This window comes from Melospiza georgiana, chromosome 22, assembly GCF_028018845.1.
Source record: "Melospiza georgiana isolate bMelGeo1 chromosome 22, bMelGeo1.pri, whole genome shotgun sequence".
Classification (NCBI taxonomy): domain Eukaryota; kingdom Metazoa; phylum Chordata; class Aves; order Passeriformes; family Passerellidae; genus Melospiza; species Melospiza georgiana.
In genome coordinates this window covers 5218034-5244312 of record NC_080451.1, presented here as the reverse complement: position 1 = coordinate 5244312, position 26279 = coordinate 5218034, and the positions used below count along the sequence as shown (strand labels likewise).

Below are 26279 nucleotides of genomic sequence, written 5' to 3'. Positions count from 1 at the left end.
ATGGGAGCTGCACATAAACTGCTTTTTAAAGCCTGACACCCCTTTGTGACCCTCTCAGCTCAGCTCACAGCCAACCCAGCCTGCCCAAGATGCTCATGATAACCCATCTGTGTTTAGCAGCTGACAATTATACCTGGGACTGCAGCTCCTCTCGACAGCCCTCCACGTTTCTGCACAGGCTGCTCTTCTTGGGCTTCTCCTCATCAGGGCCCTTGCCCTCGCTGATGGTGACCTTGGCCTTCTCAGCTGGGGACGTGCTCGCGTGGCGGATGACGCTCTCGGGCACGCGGGGCTCGCTCTGGAACGCTGATTCCTTCATGGTGGAGCTCATCCCACTGCTGGGAGTTCTCTTCACCAGCGCCTGGGAATGACAGAGTAGCACTAAAACCCCAAACCAGGCTCAACCTGGCTACTGATGAAGTGAACACAGACTGTAAGAGCAGCAATTCGAGCACAGTTCTAAAGAACTAACATCCTGCATGTGACTCTCCACCCAAGGATTAAAAACTTTCCATATTTAAGGTATAATTATTTCATTTGCTGCTAGTGGAAAACATGGGAAAAGGTGTTCTTTGCTGTGCAGCAAATTCTGTAAAGACAGGTGGAATCCCAGGGGTCACTAGGACACAGATTTACCAATGCTCTTATTTGGTGCAAAAAAAATTAATTTCCAGGCAAGCTGTAAATTCTGAGTGTTCATTATAAAGTCAAAGCTTTCAAGTCTTAGCACTCCTGCATCCATAAATCTTGACATAACTTACTGCAGAATGGAAAAGGACTTGAAAATCTGAAGACATAAAGAATTTACCAGGCAGCTGCCATCCTCCTTGGCTCCACAGTCACAGAAGAAGGATCCATACTTGGCGTAAGAAATCTCATGATCCTTGTGACAAACTTTAGCACAAACTGTGCAAACACCAACCCCATCAACCATCTTGCAAGTGTGACAGTGGTACCTGCCCAAAATAAGCCAGGTGAGTTTTGACAGGCAGTGCCTTGAGGCTCACAAACCACACTGGTTTCTTTCCCAATGGCCAGAAATACCAGGCTAAAACTCTGAACACAAGATTCTTACCAGTGTTGATTCATGAATTCTTTCTGTGTGATGGTGAAGGTACACAGTTTGTTACAGAGAGAATCTTCGTCCTATCCAAAAGAAAATTGTTTTAGAAAGATGTCACAACTGCAGCTACAGTGAAGTACATGTACAGAATAAATTCCCAAGAAACCAAAGGTACATTTTAACAGCAAATTTAAGCAACAGAGCTAGAAAGCAGCTGGTATCAAACCACATGGAGAGAGGAGATGGTGACACATTGTAGTAACGTGAAATAGTTAACAAGAAAAAGAAACAGTAACAAAAATATTGATAAAAAATAAAGAATACACCCTAAGAGCTATTTTTTTCACCACCCAACAGTGCTTAAAGTATTAATCAAAGCTGCTTGCTGATAGAAAAACTAGTAACTGCCAGCCAACCAGTAGGAACAAACCCATTTTATTAAATTTCTTCCATTTAATTAAAAATTAAATAAATAATATTTATAAATATTATTGAAAATAAATATATAATATTTATAAAATAAATATTAAATTTTTGTTGACATCACAAAGCCAACACATCTAGTCAGGAATGACAGATCCTCTCCTCCAGACCCGACACGTAGGGTCCTTTACTCAGTGAACACAAACTCTCAGCTGATAAACTGAGTGATTTGGGAGGTGCCACACAAGCCCTCCTGTCCTCTGCAGCACCCACTGTGCCTGCTGCCTACCGAGTCCTCAGCCTGGGAGTCCTCCTCCTCCACGGCCAGCTCCTCCACCCAGTCCGAGTCCACCTCGATGGCGCGCTCCTCGCCGTCCACAGACAGGTGGCTGGGGCCCTGCCCGCTGCTCTGGCTCAGGGCGTTGGTGACATCGGCCAGGTAGGACACGATGTGGCACGTGCACTCCAGGATTGTCACGTGCTGGGGAGCAAAGGTGAGGAAAATCAGAGCCCCAGAGCTCACAGCTCACAACAGCTGCTACAGGGCAGGAATACGGGACAGACACCCCCTGGCCAAATTGGTTGAAAATTCCCACCAGGTTTTGTCCCACCAATTTGGGACAGCTGAACCCAGGCCTGGGAGTCCTTCCAGCAAGCACAGTACCAGCACAGGCCTTACCTTGCCTTGCATGACGTTGGCATTCATTTTCTCTACCACGTTCTTTTGAGACAGGTATTTCTTGCTGCAACACACAACACTGGGAATTACTACAGAATGGTTCAGGATGGAAGGGACCCTAAAGCCCATCTCATCCCACCCCTGCCATGGGCCAGGACACCATCCACTATCCCAGGCTGGACTAAAGGCCATCTCATCCCACCCCTGCCATGGGCCAGGACACCATCCACTATCCCAGGCTGGACCAAACCCCATCCAACTGGCCTGGAACACTTCCTGGCATGGGGAGTCCAAAACCCCTCACTCCAGCTGACTGACAGCCTTTGGGAAGTATAAACTCAGTCCTGACCAACTGCTTCAAGCATTCAGTTTGCTTTAGATTAACAACAGGGAATGGATAATTGCAATAACTAAACCATCCAGAGTAAAGAAACAAAACGTGATTGTTTGGAACACATGGACACAGAACTGCCTCCCTCAGACACTTTGTATCCCAAACAACAAACAATAAACTAAGAGAGAAGGGATTATCTGTAAACACAAATTTCTGTCCCCAAAACACCACAATGTTAAAAAACTCCCACAAACGAAGCCTCAGCAGTACAGAGCTCACTCTTACCATCTGCCCAGCCAGTCCACAGCAGCACCATGAAGCTGGAGGTGTCCTGCCCCTTGTCCTGCACTGGCCAAAGTTGCCATGACCACCATCAGCTCAGGAAAGCCCGTGCCGTCCCCATTGGCCAACATCTCCGTTGCCATTGGAATCAGAGTGCTGAGCAGAACAGTGCACACGCCTTCCCCCACTTGGCTGAGCAAAAACAGGAGAGTTTCACACAGGTACCACCAAGAACCAGCAACAACTCACATGAGATTGTTCTGGAGAGCAAGAGGAACTCAGAGCACACACAAGACAGGACTAGGGCTGTGCTTTACCTGTTCTCCCTAACAATGTAGGTGGTGAGGAGCTGCAGCAGCTGCCTGTTCTCCTGCACCACATCCAGCTGGTCCGAGTCCTTGGGTGGGGACATGGTCATCCTGGTGAGCCAGGCCTGCAGCCTCACAGGCTCCACACAGGCCAGCTGGGCCAGGGAGCCGCAGAGGCGCAGCAGGCTGGGGTTGGGGCTCTTCTCAGCTGGGGGGAAAGGGACTGTCACTGACAGATGCTCCAAGGAACACGTGTGGAAATGGCTTTCCTTGAAAGCATGAAGCTGTGATCCCACTCCCTCCCACAGATTTTCTTCCAAGCACCTTCCAATCTCAGGCAACATAAGAACAGTGTGAAGTGGAAAGGCAGGAGGGAGGAGATCCTACTGGCACTTACTCAGCTGGAAGAGCTTGGTGAAGAATTTCAGCACCCTGTTACAGAACTTGGCTGAGAGGTTCTCGTTGGCCGTCGCCATCATGATCTGCACCAGCTCTCCACTGTACAGAGGGGAGGATTAAATCAGCTTTGTAAAGAGCAGCCCATTCCCCTTTCCCACTGGCTCCACTTCTCTCCACCCTCACGTTTCAGACTGGCAGGAGTTTGTGTTAGCACTGCTCAGCAGCCAAACCACAGAAACTGCTTTCAGGCAAACAGCAAACCCAGCCCAGAACAAAACTCATAAATGGGCTCCTCAGTAGCATCTCAGTGTTCTCTACTGACTATATCCAGTCACAAAAGGGCCGGAACTGGCTCCAAAACAGATTTTCTTGCTTATCTTTCTCTTCCATACTAACAGTGTACAGCCACCAGGCTGCTTTCATTCTGAACTATTCAACAGGTAGAGAGAAAAGCCAGGCACTGGTCAGCTTTCTGATGGAGAAAGCCTTTCCTCTTGCTCACCTCACACTCAGAACACTGTGGTTGTGCTAGGCTGTTTCTATCACAGCTGTTCTAGCTGTTCTAGGCTGCTGCCAGCACAATTTATCCTTATGGTTCTAACCCCCCTCCCCACTCTTAAAATTATCAACCTGCAGCTCCACAGAAGCACTGAGAGAATTTGGGATTTTGCAGCTTGGAGCAGCATCTCTCAGAAAGCTGCTCTGACAGAACAATCACCCTGCAAGATTCCCCACTGATATTACTGTGAGGCCTCATTGAGCATTTGATTTGGACAAAGATCCAAGTCCTCACCCCCTCAGAGTCTCTTCCCACTCTCCTGAACTGCCTGAAGGATATCCTGGCTCTACAGAGTCTGTATTTCCCTGCACAATGGCATTAACATCACCTTGGTGTCTACACTGACAAGCTAACAGAACAAGGATGAGAAATGCAGTCCTTGGAATACAACTTCCATGGTGACTTCACCTTTCTGAAAAGAATTCCTCCATGGCTTTTCTGGCCTGGCTGCTCTCCAGCTGTTTCTCGAGGTGCTGCAAACATTCCTCCAAGATGGACTCATCCAGGCCACTGAGGATTAAAAGAGGAATAGATAAGGATCAAATACATGAGGATGAAATAAGAACATCTAGAAACAATTTCAACAATCACAACAGTTCTGAGAGGCCAGAAGTTATATATTTGCCATTACAATTCCAGTAATTGTTCCACTAATTGAAAGTGGAACAATTCTTCCAACAGACAGGAGAAAAACAATTGATGAACAACTTTACATAAACACCAACAAATCCACCAAGTTAGAACAAAGGGACAAATGATGCTGTAAAGCAAGTCCCAGTCAGAAACCTAAAATAACCCAGACCTTTCTGACACCTCACACACAAATTCCTATAAAGAGCTGCTCCTTTTACACTTTAAGTCCCTTCTATTGTTACTCCTCCCCATTCTCTCTCGCTCTCACCCCCACTCCACAGTTCTGGCAATATGAAAGAAATATCTCATATTTAAAGTATACAAGTACAGAAGCTTTCAACAGATAAAAATAAGCAGATTTTTTCTGTTCCAGAAGCATCCCTGCTGTAGCCAATCTTTGCACATAGCTTTGTTACCTGTTTGGGTCAGAGTGATGGGCCAGTATGTTATAGCACCCCGTGATCAACTTCTCATAAACACGTGCCAGGAACTCATCCGAGTCTGCTGGGCCCAGGATCCTTTCCAGGGAGTTGCTGCTGATTTCTGCCACACTCTCTGTGCTGCTCTCCAGAAGGAGGGGCAGCAGGGAATGGATCACCTGGGGTGGGTTGGGATCATCTGACCAGCTTGAAAAGAAAAGGACACAAGTTAATTCTTTGCATGATGTGTCACAGATCATCCCTGCTGGAAACCAGAATTCACATTAAGTGAGGCACAACTCAGGATGGAAGTCAGTGATGAAACTCTTTTTGGAAAGGTGGGATAAAAACACTGGCCCAGCCATTTTCCCCCTCAGAAAAAAGTCACTCTTTGGAAAATTCTACATGTTACTTTTGCACATATACAGTTACAGCATCTGCCTAGACAGTCCCACTATCATACATTGTGGCTTTGGGGCTTGTCTGCAGTGTCAACAACTACTTTTTCGTTTCAGAGTACTTTAGACTAAGTCCCTGAAAAAAATGGCATTTCACTTTTCCTTCAACATTAAAAACTTCACACAAGTGAATGATAACAAAACACAAATGAATTAGTTAGATTCCTATCATGTCAGTTTATATCCCCCTTTCTTCAAGTCCATATTTGATAAAAAGGTTTCCCTCAGGGAGCTGGACTTTTGGAGATACCATAGAAGACAGAAAGACTGTCTGTCACTCATTTGGTATTTGGAGCTGTGAACTGGAAGGTTTATGTCAGAACCAGCAGCAGGTCAGTAAGTGTTGCACAGACACAGAGCAAAGCACCCAGCAGAGTGTGGAACACACAGTGTAACACAAGGCCTGACTTACATGATGAGATCCCCGGTGAGCCTGACCAGGGACAGCAGGGTGTGCTTGAGGGAGGCTGCCAGGGGCAGGCTCTGGCTGCAGAGGGTGCCCAGGTGAGCAGCCTGCACGGCGCTGATGTAGCTCTCTGCTGGGATGGTGTCGTTGGCAAAGGCGTTGCGCTGGGGAGGGACACACACACACACACAAACATACAAACACATATCAGAGTCTGGATCTGGGATTGGGGGCAGTGTGTGCCTGCAGCTGCACTCACACCACAGCAGGCCCTGAACCTGGACTCACCCACGAACCGATGTTGGGGAACTCGTTGGTGTGGATGTTGTTCCAGGATTCACACAGGGTCTGCACAGCTGATGGCAAGTTCTGAACAAGGGTTGGACCTGCAGTTACACAGAACAATCAGGCACTGAATAAATGCAAAAGTCTACAAGTAAAAATCATCCCTAAGTGTTTAAGAGCATCCTAGCTTCATTAAAACTGCAGAAAACATGGCACAAATACTAATGCCAACATTTCCTAGTTCCCCTTGTTATTCCATGCCACCAGCTCCAATATGGTTACAAAAACATTTCACTGATCCAGAGGAGCTCACAATTCTTTCAAGGTTTGCCCAACTGTTTCAGCTGGTAGGATACTGAAGAGACTTTGCAGTGTGCTTTGTATATACCTAGCAAAAACTAACAGTTAGGTTAGGACTAAGCCTTTTGTCCTTGGGTGCGTGTGGCAGCCATCTTGACATCTTCCGTGTCATGCTTTCTATAAGCTACAAGAACGTAAAATTTGGTGGGTGGTCGGTCGATGATTTATCATCATGATTTGTATTTTTGTTTGGTTTTTGGGGCGGGGGGCAGTTCTGGGGTTAATTCTATGTCTGTTTGGGTGTGGTTGTATGTTGTGGTGTGCTGTAATGTCCCATTTTGGCCTTCCAGGTCATCCCCCCAGGTGTGCCTATACCTCTCTCCCTTCCCCCTTGCCCCCTTGCTGAGTGAGTCCTGTCAATCAGGCTGAACATTCCAGCAAGGCGTTGTGTGGTTGGTCAAGTTCAAAGGATGCCCCTGTGCCCAGAGGTCATTGGCCTGTCTGGGTGTCATCCCCTCCTGAGACCCTGCCCCTCTCACCTGGTTGGTGGCTCACCTGTACCTCCCCTCCCCCTGTCCCTGAGCTTAAAAAGGTGATCAGACCATGCGGCCGCGTTCTGTTGGAGCAGTTGCTCACGTTCAGACCTCTGTAACCATGGAATAAACCTCTGGACATTAAACCCTCCAGCAGAATCCATCTCCTTTTTCTCTTCACCATCGCCTGAAGCTCTCCTCCTGAGGTAAACGGGGTTCCTAACAAGCCTGGACTTGTTCAGTGCCCAGCTGCAACCACCAGCAAGCCAAGGTATCTCTGGGGTGATACACCACAGCTGCTGCCTTTGGCCTGGCAGCGAGGGTCAGACTGGCCCAGGCACTATTTAACAGGTAATATTGGGAGCTTTTTTCCAATAGTTGTAGAGTGATGGAAGCATTGTGGGAAGATGCACCCTGAGGCCAGCAGTGGCCTGCCCTCACCCAGAGTGTTGGCCTTGCAGCGGCCGGAGCCGATGGCCAGCACGGCGGCGTAGCCCCGCAGCTTCTCCTCGCAGCCTCTGCTGTCCGAGCTCGCCTCCTCCGAGAGGCTCCGCAGCAGGTAGGACCTGCAGGAGGGAGAGAGGGAGGGGATTCACCTCAGCTCTGCAGCTCACAGCTGAGGGTGTCACTGGAGTGACAGATAAAACACAAATTTCTGAAGTTCTGCCCCACACTTCATCTCACACCACTAAGGGACTTCTGGGCTTTTATCCCCTTTAAGCTACTTAGCAGGAGAAGTGCCCAAAAAGAAAAAGCTGATTTACTTTTGCTTTCTTCTACACAGGTTCTAACGAGAGTTTGGAAGAATTTAAATTTTTTTAATGTAAGAATTAACCACTCTTCTCTTTCTTGATGGTCTGACAGCCCTCAGTACTATGCCAGAGAAATAACCCTAAGAACACTATCCTAGAGGGTGGTTTTATCTTTGGAGGAAAAGCTGGTTTTGCAAACTTGCAAGGAAGCCTCGGAAGATCAGACAAGAAGGCTACTCAGAAACAACAAAGTCCCATGCATGGCTTGAGAATCTACTTGTTATTCTTCTTTTAAAGCAATGGATCCTCTAGAGGACACAAAGTAATTACTTCAGACTATAAAACTCCTCTAAGAAAACAACACACAAAATGCACACAAAGCACAGCAAGAAATTGTATTCCTGCTGGAAATTCCAAGGACTGTACCTGGTAAAAGTAGCATAAGTGTCAATGAGCTGCAGTGTAGCAGGGAGGAGGTTCTTGGTTATCTCTGAGGACTTCTGGGGATCAGTTTCTGCAGCTGACTTGGAAAAGTGCTCATCTAGAGAAACCTGGATCTTGGAGATGGCAGCATCAAGGGTGTAAATGGATTGTAAACTGGGGACTTCGTGCAGCTGGAGAATGGTTGTGCAGTCAACAGCACAGAAAGAAGAGATCTGCAAACACAGAAGATGGAGCAGTAAGTGCAATCATGCCACAGAAACAGAAGTTTGCAGGTCCAGCTGCACTCCCACACCTCACCTGTCGAGCAAAGTACTCCTCTGCTATTTCCACGTCGTACTTCACTGAGATGCACTTGCTGGAGGTCAGCTCAATGAGAGGAGTAGCATGCTCAGCCTTCATGCCCTGCTTGATAAGGTGATCCTACAAATGCCAAAACCCAGATCCATCACACCTGAACAGTGCTCTGCAATTAGGAACAAGTTCCCCCAAAACAAATCCCACATGCAGTCAGCACAGAGGGACTGTCACTGTCATTGTCACTGTCACCACCCCATGGAGCTGAGGCTGTACCTTGATCCACACGACATAGGAGGGGATCTGCAGGCGGGAGGACCAGCGCAGGGTGTGCAGGAGGTCACAGTCACTCATCTCAGGGGTGTTCATGGCCAAATGGTGCATGTAGCTTCTGGAGGGAGGCAAAATCCCCAGGATGCGCCACAGGATCAGGAAGTAGTACTGAAGGGCACAGGCTTCCTAAACAGAGGAAGAACAGGTGGAAAAATTAGTACAGAAAATTCCAGTCTCCATCATTACAGCTACTGAAATATCTCCTCAGGGGCTCCACACTCCTGCAGATGTGCCAAATCACATGAACACATTCTGGACTGAGTTTCTGTCATATTAAACAATAAAATATGCAACACAGGAGTGAGAAAAGAAAAAAGAAAAATGATACAATTTTCTCCTGTTTAATAGTGTTCTAGCCACATCTCCTGGAATTACCATGGACTTACAGCAAGTCTGAAGCACATTATGAATTAAAAGCTCAAGAGATGTGCAGGCACCACAAACACTATGGTCAGCTATGAGATTTTTAAGTTCCTCGTTACTCCAAGCACAGTCCAAAATACTTTGGTTAAATACTTTGCTTGAAAATACTAAGTTTGAAAACCTGTTATTCCTCAACACAGGCAGAGAGACAGTCTTACCAGTGCAGTGACATTTTTGTTCTCCCTCCTCCTGAGTGTATCAAACTGGGAGCCAGCAGCCAGCAATGAGGTGAGGGCTGCGTAGAGCTCGTCGTACTTCGTAGCCCTGGAGAAAAGGACCTCACACACCTGCAGGAGATGAGAAACCAGGACCCTGCTTTGCACAGCTCTTTAAGCATTCAGAACACCCACAGCCCAAAACCTTGCAAAATGAACTTCAGAGAGAGGTTCTGTTGGGACTGAGGATCAATGGACTGAGGATAAGGAGCAGGCAGGAGAGCCCATAACCCTGATGGTAACAGAACCCAGGGAGAAGCTGGAGCAAAGTGATGAGAAAACAACTCTAATGTGTCTTTGTCTGAATCCCAAACATTCCTGCAAGTACTACAGCAGATCTTCACAGATTTTGCACAGTGACTGCTCTGACATCCAACTAGGGGTAAGAAGGAATCCCATGTTATCTTATGTGGCCACTCTTCTTTTACCCATTCAGTGAAAGATTCCTGGTCCCTCTTTTTAACCAAGTCTTCCCTTCTTGTCTGTTCTCCCTGGCACTTGGCAAACCCCCATGGCCCAGCAGAAAGTCTCTACCAGCAGCACCATACCGTGCCATCCAGACGGTTCAGATCATCCTCAGAAGCTTCTGGAGACAGGATGCAGTAGAACCTGGGCTGTGGAGCAGAGTCTGCAATGTGAGAACAAAAAATAACCTTCAAGTGGCAGTTTAAACAGGCCACACTGTGTTATACCCTCTCCTCCATCCCCACAACCATTGTATGACCCCCAGCAGATCCCAAGCCAGCTCCCTGACCCATTATAGGTGCTCTAAGCTGTGGGATAGGCAGCCAAAGCTTTCCTACTCCTACAATCCTGGCAAAATAAACACACACTTATTTTTAATTACTTGTTGCATACTCCTAGGAGAGAACAACTTTGAATTTTGTTTAATAAAACAATTCTTGCATTATGACATGTATTTTTATTGTAACTATGGCCATTAAAAGCAGGAAAAGATGCCCAAACCAAAGCACAGAAAAGGCTCTCATTTATTTATAAAAGCAAATCTTGCAATAAAAAAATCCTTACATTTTCTTTCTTACCTGATGAACAGTGTTTGGTCCAGTTTTCTTCCACTTCTTTAAAGCCATGATAAAGTGGGACAGATGTTCGTCTGCTGCTGTCCTGGGATCCACTCACCCAGCCAATGGGTGGAGTCAGCAAATTATATTGTACCTGAATTTAAAAAAAACAAACAAAACCAACCCATGGCATCCTTGTCACTGAGGAGTGGGGGGGAAATACCACCCCACAGGGAAAGAAACACAAAACAGAAACTGTCCTAATCAAAACACAATATTCCACTCTCCTGGGGGAAAGCCTGGACCCTCCCTGATGGTTTTTATTCTGGACTGAGCAGTTTAAATCCATGGCCAAGCTTCCTACAGTTGGAAAAGCCAGGCACAAAGCACCATATTGTCCCATTAATGAGGACAGTCCCAAAAACCTCCATGGTCAAACATTAAATCAAAGAAAGTACAAAAGGTGTTCATGAAATAAACAGCCAAATACTCGAGATTTTAAAGATATGGTGGGACAATCATCCTGTCCTTGCTAGGATGTATTAAGACACCAGTCACACCAGGAATTTACACTTCAACTGAACCTGCTGCTAGGAACTTAATTAATCATTCCTTGGAACTCCAAGGGTTGGTAACAACATCAAAACTGATTTACCCACAAGGGTAATGGAGGGAACACACCAAATGAGTGCCCATCACAGATTCCTGCTGGGTGAGCAGTTCAATATCCAGCTGTCAAAGCCTTACCTGCTCAAACAGGTACACGGGGGCCTTGGAGTACTGGTGCAGCAGGTAGTCAAACACCAGCAGCAGCCGTGCCACGATGAGGGGCACAGAGCACTGCTGGGTCTCCATGTTTGCTGTCAGCTCCACAATGGTCTGGATACAGAGCATCATGATGGATCTGCGGCCCCTCTCGGAGAAATTGTGGAAAATGAGCAGCAGCAGCTGGAGATGTTCCACATTCAGATCCTCTGTGTCACTGGGGAGAGTCCCCTGCAAGGCGTTTTGCTTCAGGGTGCCCACAAACCTGGCAACAGGAGAGGAAGTTTGCCAAGTTTATTTTCCTCTTTCAAATCTCTTTAATCAGAAATAATTTTATTTTTCTGCTTACTGTTCTAATACCAGCAATTTCACAAACTATCTATTGGAATGAGACTGTGTGAGCAGTAAAACCTCAATTAAATCAGTGGCAAATATATTTAGTGGAAAACAGGAACAATCATCCAAATGGAGAAGGGGTGATTCAAACCCGTTCATCAGAGCTTTAAACCAACTAAACCCTATCAGTGAAAGCCAGGTGATGGCAGAGGGGAACAATCTCAGCACCATCCTAACAGGACCTATCAGAAACCTGCTGAAAAATAAGAGATCCTCCTTCCCTTTTTACAGCCAGCCTTGCTGCAATTCAGCCTCCTCCCACCAAACTCCCGAGTGCAGGAATCATTTCCAGGTCTGTGGGTGAAGGATTCCCAGCACAGCACTGACCCTCTGCTCCCCCAGGGATCCCAGATCAGTGAACACACTCACTTGGAATGCTGGGGCCAGAGAATTCTCACTTGACAGGAAATGAGAGGTAAGAGATGAGTGATTTCCAGCTTTACATGAAATGATCTCACCTTTCCCAGACTTTAAGGCACTCTGGAACATCAGGATCTCCCTGGGCAGTGGCTTTATGCTGCCAGATCAGGAGCAGTCGGGACAGCACAGACAGACTTTGAGGGTGGATGTAGAGAGGCCATGGACCTTCAGAAAAAGGGGCAACTCCCAGCTGCTGGAGAAGGGTGTTCTGGAACAAAACAGGCTTGTTGGAAAGAGGCAAATCCTGTCTGATGCTTTAATTAATTACAAGTATGATCTGAGCATACAGTTGACAGTAACTAGCAGAGCTCTCAGCTCTGCTCACACAGCAATGCCTCTCCTGTCTCAGACACAGGGCAGAGCTGCTGAGAGACACCCAAAGCTGTCACTTCACCACCTAAACACAACAAAGTCTCAACACCAAGGCAGAAAAAATGGCATTAATGAGTTTTTCTCATTCACTGCAATATCAGAGCAGGAGAGACTACTGTGTTCAGAACCTGTGAATATGCAAGAAGAGCCCTTTGGCTGATCACAGCAATATTTTCTTCTTTTCAAATGTAATAAAAAGTTAAAAAAAAGTAATAAAAATGTAAATAAATGTAATGAAAAGTCCAACTGCTTTAAAAAATTAATATAGTAGAAAACAGCCCACAAAGTATATGGGTTGAATTCAGTGATGGTGAAGCAGATTCATAACCTCCATGACAGGGTTAACTCAGGTCAGCCCATGACCCAGCAAAGAAACCTAGAGGCTACAAAGTTAGGACATGAAAGCAAAAGGATTAAGTTGATTCTCTCCTGAGAAATTCCAAGGCCTTTTGGCATGAGTCCTGACATCAGAGCAAATCTGTAGGAATGTCTCTTGATAAACTCATGGATAGAGGCAACTCTCCAAGATAAAATATACAAACTCTTTTCCTTCTCAGCTTTCATCACCTTCAAAGTCCAGTGGATTAGTCTGAATTCTAAATGTTAAGTTTACACTGTGCAGGATGCTTTGTGCTGGATGACTGCAAAGGTCATTCAAATCACGGGACTCAAGATATTCCAACCTGTTTTTGCAGAATATACTCAAGGCCAAATGGAACAACCAACACACTACTCAAGGTGTGGAGAACCCATATAGAGGCATAAACAGACACCAACACTTCTTCATTTTACTGATGCATTCAATCCCAGCTCACCTGCAGGGCAGGGGACTGAAGATCTGAGGTCACTAAGGAATGGTTGAAGTGATACAGAGCAGCAGCAAACTCCTCATCTGACGTGCCTGTAAGACAGGGATTGAGAGCCCTTACCACCTTTGCTCTCCAGTATCTAAAACTTTGACATGAAACTAAAAAAAAAGAGAGACACCTCTGGGCTATACCAGAGCTAGGTGTGCTCACTCACCCTTCAGGCCATCCTTGTCCACCTCCTTGATGATGCTGGCCAGCGTGGCCATGTGCTGCTCCGACAGGGACACGCTCAGGTAGTTGCGAATGAAGTTATTCCTGGAGTTCAGCATAGAAGAAGTGATAAAGTTCAAAATGTTTGAAGCTAGGCTCAAAAACTGAAAAGAAAAGAGAAACACACTATAGAAACAACAAAAGCAGAGGGACAACATTAAACATAAACTAAACCACCAGCAAAATAAATCAAGTCCCTTAAACCTCACCCCCCTGCAGGGGAGGAAAGGTGCACTCATGGCAATCCAGCTCCCTGCACTGTGGTCTGCACCAGGACTGATTCCAGAACTCTCTGAGAAGGTTGGAGGCCTCCAACTTCTCCACTGCAGTTCTTATTTTTGTCTTTACCCAATGGAGCTGGAGCTAAAAGCATTCTATCAGCAAGTCACTCACTTGCAGCTCTGCCCCCCCATTTTCCCTCTCCCTCTGTAACCCAAACAGAGAATCTCCAGCCTCTGCTTCCCTGGCAGCAAAACTCCTGAGACACTGCAGAGGAGAGGGGAGAGGGGAGAGGGATCCTTCTCCACAGCCACAATGCTCCCCGATTTCCCTGAGCAGAGCATCACAAGTCTCTGCTGCTTCCAGCCCAGCAGTCCCTGGCAGCAGCAGGGTACCCCAGCCCAGCAGTCCCTGGCAGAAGCAGGGTGCCAGGGGCAGTCAGTCCCTGGCAGGAGCAGGGTGCCAGGGGCAGTCCCTGGCAGAAGCAGGGTGCCAGGGGCAGAGCCTGGCAGAAGCAGGGTGCCAGGGGCAGAGCCTGGCAGGAGCAGGGTACCAGGGGCAGTCAGTCCCTGGCAGGAGCAGGGTACCAGGGGCAGTCAGTCCCTGGCAGGAGCAGGGTGCCAAGGGCAGTCCCTGGCAGGAGCAGGGTGCCAGGGGCAGTCCCTGGCAGGAGCAGGGTGCCAGGGGCAGTCCCTGGCAGGAGCAGGGTGCCAGGGGCAGTCAGTCCCTGGCAGGAGCAGGGTGCCAGGGGCAGTCAGTCCCAGGCAGGAGCAGGGTGCCCCAGCCCAGCAGTCCCTGGCAGGAGCAGGGTGCCAGGGGCAGTCAGTCCCTGGCAGAAGCAGGGTACCAGGGGCAGTCAGTCCCTGGCAGGAGCAGGGTGCCCAGCCCAGCAGTCCCTGGCAGGAGCAGGGTACCAGGGGCAGTCAGTCCCTGGCAGGAGCAGGGTGCCCAGCCCAGCAGTCCCTGGCAGGAGCAGGGTGCCCAGCCCAGCAGTCCCTGGCAGGAGCAGGGTGCCCAGCCCAGCAGTCCCTGGCAGGAGCAGGGTGCCCAGCCCAGCAGTGCCCCCCAGCCCCCAGGGCAGGCTGTGGCCGTACCAGCTCGGGGTCCTTGCGGCTGGCCAGGATGTTCCCGTTCTCCCCAGCACTCTGCTTGTTGGGGCTCTTCACCCTCGGCGAGCTCTCCAAAGGAGGGGGTGGAGGGGGTGGTGGTGGTGCCACTTTCTCCTTGCTGGGAGAGATTGTCTCTTCAAACCACTGCCCCAGGATTGGCTCACTGTCGTCATCTAGCACACAGGGCAGGAACAACAAACCCATACTGTTAAAAGCAAACACCTCACACAACTACCCAGCCTGAGAAAGGCCTAAAACAGAATTTCACTGAGCAGCCTAAAGGTGTCTGCTAGCTTCTTTTCTTCTGTCCAAATCACAAGGCAAAGCCCTTTCACAGAGGTCCAGCAGGAATTTACACAATGAAATTATTTCCACTCTCCTCTTAAGCAAATACTGTCAAATCCCAGCCACTCAGGCTTCAGTTTACACTGAAGAGTGCAGTCAGCACTACTCCTGCCACACAGACCTTACAAACTGCTCTGTATTCTCAGTGTTACAAGCCATAGTCTGAGAAGGCAACAGCACAGTAGCCAGGTTTCCATTAGATGTAAAAAGCAGTGTAAAACCCTGAGCTGCTGCAAACTCTCCTACCTTGGCTGCTGTCCTCCTCAGTGCTGCTGAAATCATCCTCATAGTAAGTGTTGGAGTCAGTGGAGGCACTGGCATCACTGCTCATGGAGCCCTTCCTCTGGCGCTGCAGGACACAGGCCTAAAGAACAGCACAACCAGGAAAAGTCTGGGATTATAACATAGAGTAATTTGAAAATAAGAGTAACTTCCTCATGCCTTTTAATTGTCTTCTAGCAAATTTGTCTCAACTAGTTCATTAACAGTTTTTCAAGGTTTAAGTTGTACTAAAAAATACACAGGATGGTTGAAAATAAACAATCTCCACCAAAGCTCTTGAAATAACTTGAAAATAACAGCTCTAATACAAAATGATCTGTTACCAATGCAGCCTTTTCACCTTCCCACTAAAATCACCAATACCACTGAACATACAAAAAAGTGCATTTTCATTAGCACAAGTTTGCCAAATTTACATCTCTGAAAAGAGGAAAGAGAAAGGCCCTGGCTGATGACTTTTGAAAGAAGAATTGTACCTTCTCAGCACAGCCCATTTGTTAAGTGCTGACCATCTGGAGTGGCTCAGCTCCAGAAGTTCTCTAGCTGTGTGCCAGTTCCTACCTTTCTGTAGGAAGTGGAGAGCAGAGTCAGCAGCAGATTAGTGAGTGGCACAGAGTCTATGAGCCGCTGGATCCTCTGGATGGACGTGCTCTGAGCCATGATGTCCAGCACTGCTGGAGGGCCATCACTCTCCCAGCCCTGGAGGACAGAATTTCAAATTGAATTGAAAGAAAAATAAATTGGTAGGAGAGTTCCAAGTGTGCATCAGTGGAGAAGGCAGAATGCCTCAGGACAATGCCTGTGCTACCTGCATACCTTGTGCAACGCCTCCACCTGCAGATCTTGGAAAAGAGATGACAGCAATTTGATGGCATGATTTGCCAGCACCACTGACAGCACTCCAAACCCTTGATGCCTGCAGAAACAGAAAGGACAGAATGTCATTTCAGGGGGAAAATTATAAATTAATAAATATTCAATAAAATTACTGCTTTGCTAAACTCGAGACAACAACTTCTCTTCTTTCCAAGACTCAGGACTTGAACTACAAATAGGGATAAAACTTCACAAGACCAACAAGACTCTGCAGTGGCTGCTTGCTGGGGCTGGTCAGACCCCTGGCCAGTGCTCCCTGCAGGGGTGTCACTTACCCTTTGCCAGGTCCCAGCTTGGGAGACCCCACGCCCTCCTTAGTGCGAGCAATGATGTCTCTGACACGAAGAGCAGCCAAGGGATCCTTCTCCTTCCCCTTATCAGCCAAGGCCGTGGGGCTGAGGTTCAAGATGAGGAAGAGGCTGTTCAGCAAACACCAAGCCCCGAGCAGCTGGAAGTTCTGATAATGCTATCGTGCCCAAAGTCGTGGGGAAGCGGGGAGAAAAAAGCACCAAAAAGACAAAACACCGTCAATCCAAAGGCCAAAGGACAGCGGTGCAAAAAGGGTGAAAAAGGTACTGAGATGGAAATCTTACCTCCCCCCCTGCACGGCGTGAATTGCTGATGGCTTGTCCAATCATTTCATAGATTTCAAGCTGCAAATAAAGCCAAAACCGTAGTAAGGCAGCCCACCAGACAGCAATAAAAATAAAAACTCCAAATGCAATTGTATTTCACCCTCTATCCCTTTAACTCCTTTACCAGCAATGGCTATGTCCCAAAATCATAGCTGTGTATTGCAATGCAAATAAACACAAATTCTGAGCTCTTTGCTTGCTGAGGAGGAAAACAATGAACACTCTGTGGTTCACTTACACATTTCTGTACAATAGTAGCAGCATCATTTTCATAATCTTCTTCTTTGGAGCTCGTTGACCCGGTTCGTACCTGCTGGGTGCTGCCCACGTGCAGGATGGCCATGCAGGTGGCCACACTCACACCTCAGGGAAAAACAAGTGCAGGGACATTCTTAGGAAGAGCCAGTCTTGGCACAAAATGTTCCTACTTAGCACATTAAGACATGTGTATTGAAGGTGTCCATCAACTTGATGGAGCAGGGAATGCTGAGTATTACAGCGAAAGATTAAAAAATCTTTAGTACCCTCAAAACAGTGAAGTTTTCCCCTACAGAAACACATGGGAGCAGTTAAAGGAGGTAATGTTTCACCATGTAATTCAATACCATTTTTAAGACAATTGTTAGACTCGAGTGCCACAGCTCCTTAAAGTCTCCCCCACACCAATTAAACACTCAGGATTCTGGTGTGCTTAAACCACTCCTGGGAAACAAGGCTGATTTGGGGCTATGACAAATTAAGCTGAAGCCTAAAGTAAAAGTGTATTATGCTCTGAATATAATAAGAAAGAGCAGAAATTACAGGCTGTTAAGAAAATGTTGAGTCAGTCTATCTCAGATACTGACAGGAACAGGGGCAGAACACATCAGTAACAGCTCCAGTATTAACCTGATCACCACACTGTGCTGCAGAGCTTCAAACTCATGAGAAATAAAGGTTGCTTGTGGGGTGAGCCTTGAACATGCAAAAAAAGCTCCAAAAAACTTCTGGAGATCCACTCACCTGCATAGAGACAGCTAAGAGCAAGAACAGTCACATCCTGAAGGCGTGTGGGCGTCAGGGGCTCCAGCACGGGCAGGGACAGCGTATCCAGAGCCATGGTGACATCGATCACCAGCGAGTGGAACCTGCGGGCAGCACACAGGGTGAGCCCTGGGCAGACACAGTGAGCTCCCCTGGCACGAGGGGACAGCCCGGGCAGGGTGGCACTGACCCGTTGCGCACGGCCGTGGCATCAGCCACGGTGGCTGGCATGATGAAGAAGGAGTTGGCGGACACGGCGTCCTGGAAGCGGTTGATGTAGCGCAGGAAGTAGGGCAGGTTCAGGCACACGCGCAGCAGCTTCTCAGAGCCACCTGCCGAGCACAGGGGCTGTGTCACTGCTTCAGCCAGCCCTAAGGGCCCTCAGACATTGACTTAATTGTTCTTGGTGGTGAGAAAATGCCATGGGAGGTGAGGGAATAGGACAGAGTGCTTTGCAACAGCAGCTGCTGAAGTTTGCAGCCCACACTTCTAAACGGGGGTCACCAAGCTCTGTGTCCACGGACTTGACGATCCCAAAGGTCTCTAAGAATCCTGTGATTCTAATCCACATCTACTCAATCCATCCCATAAGGTATTTCATAGTGTGCACCTAATTTACCCTTCCAAACACAAACACACTGCAATGAAAACTCCCTTCCAGCCACAACCTCCCTTGGTGAGTGACTGAGCAACTCAGGGAACCCTTCAGGTCAGAGTTTATTCCCACTCAGAGCTGTGAGATGTAACACTGGAGAGACATTTTTCCAGTACGTTTTTGGCCCCAGGCTAGAAAGCTGATTCTCACCAAGTTCTTGCAGGCTGGCCACATTCTGAGCAATGAATATGCTCTTGGTCTTTGTTGCAGAGGTTTGATCTGTGGCAGATTGATCCTCGCTCTCTCCTTCCACCTAAAGCAAGCACATACTAAATATATTATGGAAGCACTAAAAATACACAGCATTTCTCTAAGGAAGTAATCCTAATTTCTCTAAGTATTTCTCCAAGTCTCTGATACAGAATCAAGGTGTATCAGCAGCACAACTCCAAACAGCCATGGATGTCACTGAATGCTGCATTCCATGAGGAAACAAATCCAGTATTGCCAATGCAGCACAATCAGTACTTGGCTGTTTGCCATTTATCCCATGCAAGCAGGATTTATGTACTTGAGGAAGGTTCTCTTTACACCTGTATCAAAAAGTACCACTTAGAGCCCTCTGTCCTTCCCTGCACTGTGTTAATAATGTTGAAATTCAGACTGTTTCTGTTTTAGAAGGTTTTTTACCTGTGTCTCTGTTGTGATTGATGGTGATGAAGAGACTCTGGGGTTAAAGACTGATGTCAATTGGTTGAGGAAGTTCATCTGCACTTCCTTCTGTCTCAGCTCTGGGCTCACTGGGGAGGCCAATTCCTTCTGGTCCTCAACTGCAGGGAAAAACAACAACCCCCATTTCAGAGAGCAAACCTCAGATTTTCTGTGCCCCACTCCAGGGCTGCAGTGAAACACACACAGCTGAGGCCCCTCCCTACCATCAGAGAGGGTTTTGACAGTCTGAGGCAGCTTGGCTGATTTCATCATCGCTGTGAAGGTGATGATTTCTGTGCGGTCCAGGCGGCTGCAGCCCGTGCACAGCCCCTTGATCAGCAGAATGAGGTGTTTCTGCAGAAAAGAGACATCAAGGACCATTTAAACTCTCTCAATTCCAATCCCTCCTCCATATCATTTACTCTAAGCAGATGGATTAAAAGTAAAGCAACTTCAGCTGGTGAGGCCACTGCAACAGCCCCGAGCCACTCAGATCTCCCCCAAGGATGGAGACACATCCCTGAGTGCAGGTAATCCAGGTCACTGACACTGCTGTTCTCCCCATGGAAAACACCTGGAAAAGCTCTCTCTGCTGTGACACACAACATTACAGCAACTCCTCACTGGCCTTCCCTCTTTCAAATATATTTAAGCTTTCCCACAAGACAGAAACACAAGCAGGCAAAAAACATCTTTAAAAACTCAACAGACAGCTGTGACCCAGGCTGTTGCACAAAACCAAACCAGAGTGCAGGAAACAAACTGAAGTAACCAAGGCTTCAGGTCACCTTTATTTCGAGTTGTGAAACTTTGATTCTGACTATAGAATGCAAAGGGGCAGGAATCAGAGTCTATCAAAGTGTACACCTTAAATATTTGAAGAGTTTCATTAATTTTGCTTTATGCATTCACCACCAGAGCAGGTATCTCAGAATTGGAGCCCAAAGTCCATCTGCCACTGAGGCTGGCCCAGGAGGCCCAGCCCTGTCTCACCTGTGAAACAGCACATGCTTCGTCTGGGTTCTCAAGCCGCAGCAGGGAGAATTCAATGAGGACTTTACAGGCAGCTGCCACTGACTGCAGCTGGTTCCTGGGTACTGAAAAAAGCACATCCTTGTAGTCAGAGTAAGTTGTAAAACAGCCCAGTGCAATAAGCTCCCAAAGCTGGCAATAAAGCAGGATGCTCTGCAGTGTGGGTACACACACACTCAATCTCTCCTGCCTAACACAGATGCAATACAAACTCAGCCTCATTACAATGTAACCCAAGAAATGTCAGCAAAGTGAGGATAATTCCTTCTCCCAGACAGGGGAATGCAGACAGATAAAGCAGTTTCCCCAGCAACATTATTTAATGCTGACAGAAGCTCTGAAGAACATGAAACAAGTTCACAAAGCCCATTTTTTTGTTGAAATTGCTAAATTGTCAGCCAAAATAACAGAAAATATTTTGAGTCACAATGTTTTGATCATTAACTCCAACACAGGAACGTAACTACAGAATGGTTTGGGTTGGAAGGGACCTTAAATCCCATCCTGTCCCACCCCTTGCCATGGCCAGGGCCACCTTCCACTTGATCAGGTTGCCCCAAGCCCCATCCAAGCCGGCCTTGGACATTTCCAGGGACTGCAAATAACCATGGCAGTGTTCTAACTGCTGAAGGATAATCTAAAATGCCTGAACACTGATTTAAACACTTGGCCAAAAATTCAGTCAGGTCAATGAATAAGCAGCCAAAGAGGCAAAGCTGTCCAGGAGTTGGTGGCCAAACACTCCCATCAACAAGCTTCCCTCTCCATCAGAGCTGACATTTCATGGTACAAAAGGCAGCAATGTTGGCTCTAAAGTCTGATTCAGCAAGAGGGTAAAAAACAAATACAAAAATCAACAGATCTGATTTACTTTTACTGCATCCAGTCATTCCACAGCAGCAAGAGAAGCAGAGGAACACTTACTGAGGCCACACACAGTAGTGATGTAGTGTGTGGAAAGTGCAACGAAGGAGGAGTAGAAAGGCTCATACTGCTTGTCATGGTGCAGGATCTCAGATTCACTGCAAGGGAGAAGGGGACAGAGGTCAGCCAGACCCAGCAGAGCAGCAGCACCACCCAGCATCCCAATGTGCCCCATGACAGGGGCAAGGCGAGGTGACAGCTCTGGGAACACAACCCTCGTGTCCCCAGGGCTGAGAGCTCCAGCAGCAGCCACACCATGGCATCAGCACCCCTGCCCACACAGCAACTGGAAGGAAATATTGTGCTGCCAGTGTTTCTCCTCCACAGCACCAACAGGTCAGGCTCCACCAGCCACACTCCCTGCCAGAGGCTCATTAACCTTTAAGTTGTTCTAAACTCAGCTGCCCAGAGAGCCTGGACTGTGTGTTCTGCTCAGGCTGGCAGGATTTGCCAGGCCTGGAGCACAGGCATGCCCTCCCCAGCATGGCACCAACTGCAGCTTGTGCAGGGCTGCAGATCAGAGGGGTCAGAGCAGAACCACAGCACAAACAGGCACAGCACAGACAGCACACAGGCACACACACAGGCATACACAGCACACACACACACACACACACAGCACGCACAGGCACACGCAGCACGCACACAGCACACACACAGAGCACGCACACAGCACGCACAGCACACAGAGCACACACAGCACGCACAGTGCACACAGGCACACACACAGCACACACACAGTATGCACAGAGCACAGACACAGCATGCACACAGCACGCACAGACACAGCACACACACAGCACGCACAGACACACACACACACACACATAGTTCACACAGCACACACACACACACAGCACACACATAGTACACACACAGGCACACACACACACACACACACACACAGCACGCACACAGCACACACACACAGCACACAGACGGCACACACAGGCACACACACAGGCACACACACAGCACACACAGCACACAGGCACACACACACACAGACACAGCACACACACACACACACAGTACACACAGCACACACACACACAGCACACACAGGCACACACACACACAGTACACACAGCACACACACACACACATAGTACACACAGGCACACACACACACACACACACAGTACACACAGCACACACACACACAGCACATACAGGCACACACACACACAGCACACACAGGCACACACACAGCACACACAGGCACACACACAGCACGCACACAGTACGCACACAGCGCACACACACACACACACACAGCACACAGGCACACACAGCACATACAGGCACACACAGCACCTGGCACCACGTGGGGAACATGGGCAGGTAAGGCAGAGTCCCTGAGGCCCCTCAGCTACACCCACTGCCCTCAGAGATCAGCCCTCTACGGCAGAGGTGACACCTTAAGGTGTCCCAGCACATCCCAGCTGCACAGACACAGAACACAAACGGCTCTGCCCCCTCACCTACTTTCTGCTCTTGTTTCTCCTGTGACAAGTCAAAGGGATGTGCATATCTGCCTCCTAATCAATCAATCAATCCAATTTACTTTCTTTCACATTTTCATGCAGTGCAACAAGCAGGCTGGAAGAACAGACTATCAGAGTCACTTTGCCTCTCCAAACGCAGCCAGGCTTGTCTCCCTCCAGGCCAAAGGTGATTGCTGGAGGGCAGCAGCCCCTGGCACAGGCTGTACCCAGCTCCAGCCACGATTTCACCATTCCCTGCTGACCTGAACAAAGCCCAGTTTATGCCCAGTCACCTTCCCTTCATGCACCCTAAGCCGTGGTTCCCAGCTGGAACAGGAGGTGCAGCTACAACAGAAACAACTCTGGAACAGAACCATTGCTCCACAAAAACGAGCAGAAATAAATACTTGTCAGCTTTAGCTTGATTTCCTAGGTCTGAATTTTTATTTAGTCTGCCTAAAAAGCTGAAATACAAACAGAAAAATAAAAAATGAAGAGAGGCTTTACTGGAGTATATTGAGCAGAGTCACAGACGAGTTCCAACACCTCAGGCCTGAGCTCACCCTCCCTGCCAGCAGTGCCCTGGTGAGGAAGGAGTCCAGGCTCTGATCATGCAAAGCAGCCCCTGCTCTCTCTGCTCACACACTCATTCTGCTCACCCTCCTCTCAGCCCAGCTCCAAGGCAGCAGCAGATGTATGTAAGCATTGTCAGGAGAACAAATGAGAACAATTTGGGAATAACAGAGTACAGGAGAGGCTGACAGCTCCTAAATTACTGCACAGGTCAAGCTGTGCACCACACAGTGCCCAGAGGGTGTAAAGAACACAGAGGTGCAGAATCCAGCACCAGATAGGGATTGGGCAATGGGAGGCTGGAGTTAAACACACTGTGGATGTTATGATAATGCAAAGTGGAAGGCAGCAGTCAAGTCACCATCAATCCTTGCAAATAACCATGGACAGAAGATAACAGCTCAATCTGGGATGTGCTGGAGCACACAGTGAGCTTTAATGATGAATTTTCAGCCTCTGGACTGTCGTTTATTGCTTGGAGGGGTTTTGCTTCCCAGGGAAGCTCAGTGGGAAGAAGTGAGAGAAGTCTGAGTGTCACTGTACAAGTCAATCAGCACCAAACCCCAGCTCCTGCCTCAGCTCTGCTCCCCAGCCCTGGCAGCCCCACACAGAGCCTGTCCCCAGCCCCACACACAGCCTGGCCTCGGGGCAGGGGACACAAAGCAGCCTCCTCCTCCTCCTGGGGAATGCACTGCTCCAGCTGAGTTCCTCCTGTGGAAACCCCTTCCCCAGAAACCAGCCTGGAGACACTTCACAGACCTGGAGTTCCCCTCTACTGCACTTTTCCAAGCCAGAATTTCCATCATTTATGTCAAATAAAGGCCCAATTTCTGTCAGGTAGTAACACCTTCTAACTGGTAACTCCTCCTTCTTGATAACACCTGCTAACTGGTAACTCCATGGTGCTTAAACTTGTACATGAAATACCAGAGTAGTTAAAAATGAGTTTATTGTTTTATTTTGAAAAAGAGTAATACTGGTGATTTCCCTGTCATTGCACCAAGTTTATTTAAGGGGAAATCCAGCCACTTTGGGCTTGGCTAACACCATCAAGAGCTGAACAACTGCCTCCTAAAAATAACTTGAGCACATAAAAGATTTTCTGTGAGAAATCTAAAGATAGACTCTTGTTCAGCACAGAAAGGCAGAGCTCCAGACAAGTTGTATTTATTCCTTTGTCATTTAGCACACCCCACCAAGGCATGAAACAGAAAATACCATCCAAATCCTGCCAGACCACCACACACACAACCCCAGCCCCAGGCAGAGCTGCCTGGAGGAACAAACTGCTGTCTCAAGTGGAAATCAGAGCCAAGGTGGCCTCTGAAGGAGGAAACAGCCCTCTCCCAGAACTCAAGTGGATGCACTCCAGTGTCCCTGGGATACTCGGATGAACACTCCACTGATGAGCTTCAGGCACAGGGACAGCAGAGCTGCTGGGGAAAAGTGACACTGGAATGGTCCCTAAAACAAAGAACGGCCAAAGAACTGCCCAAACCCATGGACACCGAGGGTGCAGCTCCGGGGGGAACAACTGCTCTGTGAGCAGGCACAGAACTCCTGCAATTCGCTCTGAACCTGCAGCATCACCCACTGCACACTCAGCCATTGTGCATTAAATAAAACACCTCGAGGCATTATTTTACCATGTTTTCTAACAACTTCTTGTGGCCGGGGTTATATCTCTGTAACTGAGCATGGTGCTGTGGCACTCACATCTCGTGTTTTAGCTCATAAAACAAGCTGTAAGTTGAATTAAGGAGCTGCAGTGGGTACTCGTATGAACTGACTCCAACCTGTGCGGTTAAGACAAGGCAGACTTGATTTAGTTCTGCTTTATTTCGACTTAAAACAGGAGAAGCACTGCAGTGGAAAAGACTCAGAGGGAAGTCTGGTCAGTCAGCCCCGAGCCCGGTGAGCCAACACTTCCCACGGCCCAAGCGGGCACACCGTGACACGCCTGGACAAAAGCAAAACCACAAGAACAGTCCCGAAGCCTCTCGGCGGGCGCCGGTCCGAGGTGCTGCGGCCGGGCGAGCACCCTGAGCCCGTTATGGGGCCCGAGGGCACCTCCGGGAACACCGGCAGGAGCCGGGGACCGAGCTCGGGGCTCTGCCCGGGCAGCCGCAGCCCCGCCGGGCACAGAGCCCCTCACACCGGCCGGGCCCCGCCTCAGCCGCCCCTCAGCCGCTCCCACAGCGGCACCCCCGGCGCTGCCCCCGAGCGGGCGACCCCGAGGGGCGGCAGCCCCCGCCCGCGCTCGCTCACCTCTCGATGACCGAGGCGAGCAGCTGCGGCAGCTCCTTCATGTCGAAGGCCGAGTAGGACGCGGAGAGCAGCGGCCGCACGGCCACGTCCCAGCCGGGCCCGGCCGCGGCCCCCGCGCCGCCCGCCGCCATCTTGGGCTGCGCTGGGCCGGGGGCCGCGGCGCGCACAGCGCCCCCTGCCGGCGGGGCGGCGACCGCGCAACGTCGCGCCGCCCCATTGGCCCGCGGCGCGGGCGCGTGCGCACTGCGTGAGTCAGCAACTTTTGGCGCGCGGCGCGTGCGCGGCGCGGGGAAGGCGGGGCGGTGCTCCGCGCATGCGCTGTGCGAGCGCCCCGCCCCCGCGGCTGCCCCGGGGCAGGGAGGGCTCGGAGCGGCCCGAGGGATCGTCCGAAAACCCCAAAAACAGCGAATAGCGGAAAAAACCGCTTCAGGAGTACCCCAAAACACTTCAATAAGGAAACAACGCCATCCCCACGTAAATACCTATAAAACCTCACTTAAACAGCCAAAAATCCCACTTAAGTAGCTCGAAACCCACTGAAATAGCCCCATAAAACCACTTAAACAGCCACAAAACCCACCTCAGTGCTCCCCAAAACACATCT

At 48.9% G+C, this 26279-nt stretch overlaps 1 protein-coding gene across 1 annotated transcript in view; it reads right to left on the bottom strand.

Moving 5' to 3' along the window:
- UBR4 (ubiquitin protein ligase E3 component n-recognin 4) overlaps positions 1-25806 on the bottom strand; it is a 100780-nt gene extending 74974 nt beyond the window's left edge. The window contains exons 1-38 of the mRNA XM_058039569.1: positions 25676-25806; positions 21348-21445; positions 20385-20488; positions 19616-19745; positions 19371-19510; positions 18891-18993; positions 18276-18417; positions 18065-18189; positions 17301-17425; positions 17021-17080; positions 16703-16893; positions 16368-16467; positions 16113-16250; positions 15516-15633; positions 14910-15097; positions 13541-13700; positions 13333-13418; positions 12184-12353; positions 11312-11594; positions 10586-10718; positions 10091-10170; positions 9486-9614; positions 8848-9030; positions 8575-8697; positions 8260-8489; positions 7523-7647; positions 6252-6349; positions 5970-6127; positions 5097-5306; positions 4456-4557; positions 3487-3587; positions 3099-3297; positions 2785-2973; positions 2166-2229; positions 1776-1967; positions 1076-1146; positions 809-956; positions 134-361 (exon numbers count right to left, since the gene is read on the bottom strand). Of these exons, the coding sequence (XP_057895552.1) occupies positions 134-361; positions 809-956; positions 1076-1146; positions 1776-1967; positions 2166-2229; positions 2785-2973; positions 3099-3297; positions 3487-3587; positions 4456-4557; positions 5097-5306; positions 5970-6127; positions 6252-6349; positions 7523-7647; positions 8260-8489; positions 8575-8697; positions 8848-9030; positions 9486-9614; positions 10091-10170; positions 10586-10718; positions 11312-11594; positions 12184-12353; positions 13333-13418; positions 13541-13700; positions 14910-15097; positions 15516-15633; positions 16113-16250; positions 16368-16467; positions 16703-16893; positions 17021-17080; positions 17301-17425; positions 18065-18189; positions 18276-18417; positions 18891-18993; positions 19371-19510; positions 19616-19745; positions 20385-20488; positions 21348-21445; positions 25676-25806 (5355 nt within the window). The remainder of the gene's footprint in view (positions 1-133; positions 362-808; positions 957-1075; positions 1147-1775; positions 1968-2165; positions 2230-2784; positions 2974-3098; positions 3298-3486; positions 3588-4455; positions 4558-5096; positions 5307-5969; positions 6128-6251; positions 6350-7522; positions 7648-8259; positions 8490-8574; positions 8698-8847; positions 9031-9485; positions 9615-10090; positions 10171-10585; positions 10719-11311; positions 11595-12183; positions 12354-13332; positions 13419-13540; positions 13701-14909; positions 15098-15515; positions 15634-16112; positions 16251-16367; positions 16468-16702; positions 16894-17020; positions 17081-17300; positions 17426-18064; positions 18190-18275; positions 18418-18890; positions 18994-19370; positions 19511-19615; positions 19746-20384; positions 20489-21347; positions 21446-25675) is intronic.
- Between the last annotated feature and the right edge of the window lie 473 nt (positions 25807-26279).